This window comes from Sprattus sprattus (assembly GCF_963457725.1).
Source record: "Sprattus sprattus genome assembly, chromosome: 1".
Classification (NCBI taxonomy): Eukaryota; Metazoa; Chordata; class Actinopteri; order Clupeiformes; family Clupeidae; genus Sprattus; species Sprattus sprattus.
In genome coordinates this window covers 73,994,606-73,999,605 of record NC_137920.1, presented here as the reverse complement: position 1 = coordinate 73,999,605, position 5,000 = coordinate 73,994,606, and the positions used below count along the sequence as shown (strand labels likewise).

The 5,000-nt window shown below is 45.2% G+C and overlaps 1 protein-coding gene across 1 annotated transcript in view; it reads right to left on the bottom strand.

Annotated features, from left to right (window-relative positions):
• The window catches only part of pknox2 (pbx/knotted 1 homeobox 2), a 70,732-nt gene that overhangs the window by 11,482 nt on the left and 54,250 nt on the right, over positions 1-5,000 (bottom strand). The window contains exons 4-5 of the mRNA XM_080833724.1: positions 4,182-4,353; positions 2,158-2,337 (exon numbers count right to left, since the gene is read on the bottom strand). Of these exons, the coding sequence (XP_080689850.1) occupies positions 2,158-2,337; positions 4,182-4,353 (352 nt within the window). The remainder of the gene's footprint in view (positions 1-2,157; positions 2,338-4,181; positions 4,354-5,000) is intronic.

Sequence of the window (5,000 nt, the reverse complement as noted above, 5' to 3'; positions counted from 1 at the left end):
CTAGTATAGTGTCAATACTCTATTACTACTGCACAACCACTAGTATAGTGTCAATACTCTACTGCACAACCACTAGTATAGTGTCAATACTCTATTACTACTGCACAACCACTAGTATAGTGTCAATACTCTACTGCACAACCACTAGTATAGTGTCAATACTCTATTACTACTGCACAACCACTAGTATAGTGTCAATACTCTACTGCACAACCACTAGCAGAGTGTCAATACTCTATTACTACTGCACAACCACTAGCAGAGTGTCAATACTCTACTGCACAACCACTAGTATAGTGTCAATACTCTACTGCACAACCACTAGTATAGTGTCAATACTCTACTGCACAACCACTAGTATAGTGTCAATACTCTACTGCACAACCACTAGTATAGTGTCAATACTCTATTACTACTGCACAACCCCTAGTATAGTGTCAATACTCTACTGCACAACCACTAGTATAGTGTCAATACTCTATTACTACTGCACAACCCCTAGTATAGTGTCAATACTCTATTACTATTACTACTGCACAACCACTAGTATAGTGTCAATACTCTATTACTATTACTACTGCACAACCACTAGTATAGTGTCAATACTCTATTACTACTGCACAACCCCTAGTATAGTGTCAATACTCTACTGCACAACCACTAGTATAGTGTCAATACTCTATTACTACTGCACAACCCCTAGTATAGTGTCAATACTCTATTACTATTACTACTGCACAACCACTAGTATAGTGTCAATACTCTATTACTACTGCACAACCACTAGTATAGTGTCAATACTCTATTACTACTGCACAACCACTAGTATAGTGTCAATACTCTACTGCACAACCACTAGCAGAGTGTCAATACTCTATTACTACTGCACAACCACTAGCAGAGTGTCAATACTCTACTGCACAACCACTAGTATAGTGTCAATACTCTACTGCACAACCACTAGTATAGTGTCAATACTCTACTGCACAACCACTAGTATAGTGTCAATACTCTACTGCACAACCACTAGTATAGTGTCAATACTCTATTACTATTACTACTGCACAACCACTAGTATAGTGTCAATACTCTACTGCACAACCACTAGTATAGTGTCAATACTCTATTACTACTGCACAACCACTAGTATAGTATCAATACTCTACTGCACAACCACTAGTATAGTGTCAATACTCTATTACTACTGCACAACCACTAGTATAGTGTCAATACTCTACTGCACAACCACTAGTATAGTGTCAATACTCTACTGCACAACCACTAGCAGAGTGTCAATACTCTATTACTACTGCACAACCACTAGTATAGTGTCAATACTCTACTGCACAACCACTAGTATAGTGTCAATACTCTATTACTACTGCACAACCACTAGTATAGTATCAATACTCTACTGCACAACCACTAGTATAGTGTCAATACTCTATTACTACTGCACAACCCCTAGTATAGTATCAATACTCTACTGCACAACCACTAGTATAGTGTCAATACTCTATTACTATTACTACGGCACAACCACTAGTATAGTGTCAATACTCTATTACTATTACTACTGCACAACCACTAGTATAGTATCAATACTCTATTACTACTGCACAACCCCTAGTATAGTATCAATACTCTACTGCACAACCACTAGTATAGTGTCAATACTCTATTACTATTACTACGGCACAACCACTAGTATAGTGTCAATACTCTATTACTATTACTACTGCACAACCACTAGTATAGTGTCAATACTCTACTGCACAACCACTAGTATAGTGTCAATACTCCATTACTACCACACAACCACTAGCATAGTGTCAATACTCCCATTAAGTATAAAGTAACACACTAGTTGTCAATGTGTAGGAGCACACTGATATAGTCTCTTATAACCCAAACCTGTATTTGCATGAATGTATCAATATGCTTATTATTATCATGCCTGTTACAATGTACTGTAACACGCTCACACAGTCAAAAAGCTTTACTATATTGAATCTAAAAGTACAGGAGACAGGTGTGACCACTTTAACTCCTTATGCTTCTATTGCTATAACTTTACCTGAGCAGGCAGGTATATATCCACATGTCTGTTCTGCTCTGTTCTTAGTGTCAGTGGGGGGGGGGGGGGGGGTGTCTCACCTGCTGCAGACTGGTGTGTGTTGGGGAGTATGGGCCGCCCAGGTCGTTCCTCAGCAGGTTGTCGCTGTGCATCTTGGTTTTGAGGCAGGTGATGTAGCGGTTGCAGAAGTCCTTGCAGAGCTCGTTCACCTTCTCCAGCTCCAGCAGGTGGATCCGGAGCACCTGGATGGCCTTCACCATCTAACAGAGGGAAGAAGGGGAGGTCAACGCCTGCTTTGGCCACGACAATACCAACTAGCCCAATAATGACTCGATATGGGGTTTTATTTTTACCTTTTTTAAAGTATGTTTTTTGAGGATGCAAGCTTTAAAATCATCTTGAGGTTCATTGGTCCTTTTAGCTAGTTAGCATACTAGTTCTAGACAAAAACTCTTTCTTAATACTTCTTTGAGTCCATCTAACATATCAGTAAAACAAAAACAAAGACCTGAAAAATCACACCAGTGAAATAGGCTGCTCTTGACACACCTCCTACATAAATAAACCAGTACTGTAGATCACATCTCTTTAGAGCGCTAAACAGAAAACCCAGGTCTTTAAAGCGGCAAATAGCCAATCGTTAAAATAAGAAAACAACACATGGGCACTTTTTTTGACACGTCTAAAGACATTAAGTCGGGGGATTACCAATATCACCCACTATAAAAGATTGATACGTCTAAACAGGCCTGTCACCCAGCACTCTGCGTGTTTTATGTGTCTTTTTCCCGACGCTGCCGTTTAGTGTTTACGAGCGCTCTCCAGTCCCACATCATCTGCCGAGGGGCCGACACAGCCTGCGCTTTAACTACGCCTCGGCGACGTGTTCTTCTCAAAGTCAGTACTCAAGGGCACCTGAATGGGTGAAAAAGTGCTTTGCCAAGGAGGAGATAAATCTGCCAATTACCGCAGCTCATTTAATCAGGGCTCCGTGCCATCGGTGCGCTCTGCAAGCCGTCGCGCGCCGTAACCGTGCACACACACACACACACACACACGCACATAACTGTCCCCCGGAAGAGTTAGTGTTCGCCGGGGCCGCCCGCGACCGGGCGCCTCGTAAAGCACACAGATGCGGAGTTAATTGACTGCGCCGCACTTGTCGGCCGAGCACCCCGGTAATGATGAACGCTGACCTTCCCCCCCCCTCCCCCTCCCCCTCCCCCTCCCCCGCGCCGGCCATTGCCCACCCCCAAACTCTAATTTCTAATTACAGCGAGCTGTCATGCACTGCGGGAGAATTGTGAGGAAGAGACGAGAGACGGATAGTCATAAGAGAGGCAGGAAGGGGTCCCAATGAGATCTGAATCAGAGGATGGAAGAGGAGGGGGGAGGAGGAGGAGGAGGGGGGGGGGCTCTCTGCTTATTGTTTTTGATTAGAAAAAAGAAAAGAGAAATGAGTTGATAACTTTTTTTTTTACATCCTCAGAAGCCCCTGCATCAGCAGTTTAGCTTTCAGCAGGTTGGACGTGGGCTGGGTTACGTGACGGCCTCAGCCTGTAGGGGGAGTTGGGGAAGCCGGTAACAGCTCTATGTGGGTGTCTAGGCAGGGTGTTTGTGTGTGTATTTATGTGAGTGTATGTGTGTGTGTGTGTGTGTGTTTGTGTGTGAGGGCATGTTAGTGTATGTGAGTGTATGTGTGTGTGTGTACATTTGTATGTATGTATGTGTACATGCACGTGTGTTTGCATGTATGGCTGTGTGTGTCTGTGTGTGTGTGTGTGTGTGTGTGTGTTTGCATGTATGGCTGTGTGTGTGTGTGTGTGTGTGTGTGTATGGCTGTGTGTGTGTGTGTGTGTGTGTGTGTGTGTGTGTGTGTGTGTGTGAACAATTGTATGTATGTGCACATGCACGTGTGTTTGCATGTATGGCTGTGTGTGTGTGTGTGTGTGTGCGTGTGGTGTGTGTGTGTTTGCATGTATGGCTGTGTGTGTGTGTGTGTGTGTGTGTGTTTGCATGTATGGCTGTGTGTGTGTGTGTGTTTGCATGTATGGCTGTGTGTGTATGGCTGTGTGTGTGTGTGTGTGTGTGTCTCCAGTCTCACCAGGTTGTCCAGCTCGGGGTCCTCGCTGAAGAAGGGCTTTTGGTCCTGCTCCTGCTGGTGCACGAAGTTCTCGATGTCCACGTCGAAGCTGGCCGAGGTGATGCACTCCGAGCCCTGCGTGGCCTGCTCACATTTCTCAAACAGCAGCGCCAGCAGGGGGAAGAGGGGGTGCCTGCAGGGGGGGGGGGACAGCTGTCACTTCACCTCGTTTCTCTCTCGCTCATGGCTGTGTGTGTGTGTGTGTGTGTGTGTGTGTGTGTGTGTGTGTGTGTGTATATATATTCATATGTTTATGTTTCGGGGTGGGGGGGGGCGGGAGGGACAACGGTCACTTCACCTCGCTTCTCTCGCTCATGGCTGTGTGTGTGTGTGTGTGTGTGTGTGTGTGTGTGTGTGTGTATATATATACATATGTTTATGCTTCGGGGGGGGGCCCAGGAGGGACAACGGTCACTTCACCTCGCTTCTCTCTCTCATGGCTGTGTGTGTGTATGTGTGTGTGTGTGTGTGTGTGTGTGTGTGTGTGTGTATATATTCATATGTTTATGTTTCGGGGGGGGGGGGGGGAGGAGGGGGGCAGGAGGGACAACGGTCACTTCACCTCATTTCTCTCGCTCATGGCTGTGTGTGTGTCTGTGTGTGTGTGTGTGTGTGTGTGTGTGTATATACAGTATACGTTCATATGCTTCTGTTTCGGAGGGGGGCAGGAGGGGCTCATGGCTGCTGAAGCTCGACTGGGGTTATGTAATAGATATATTGTTTGTTTGAGTTGAATGCGGGGAGCTTGTGAGGCTCATCAAATAGCCATTGTCTTGGGTG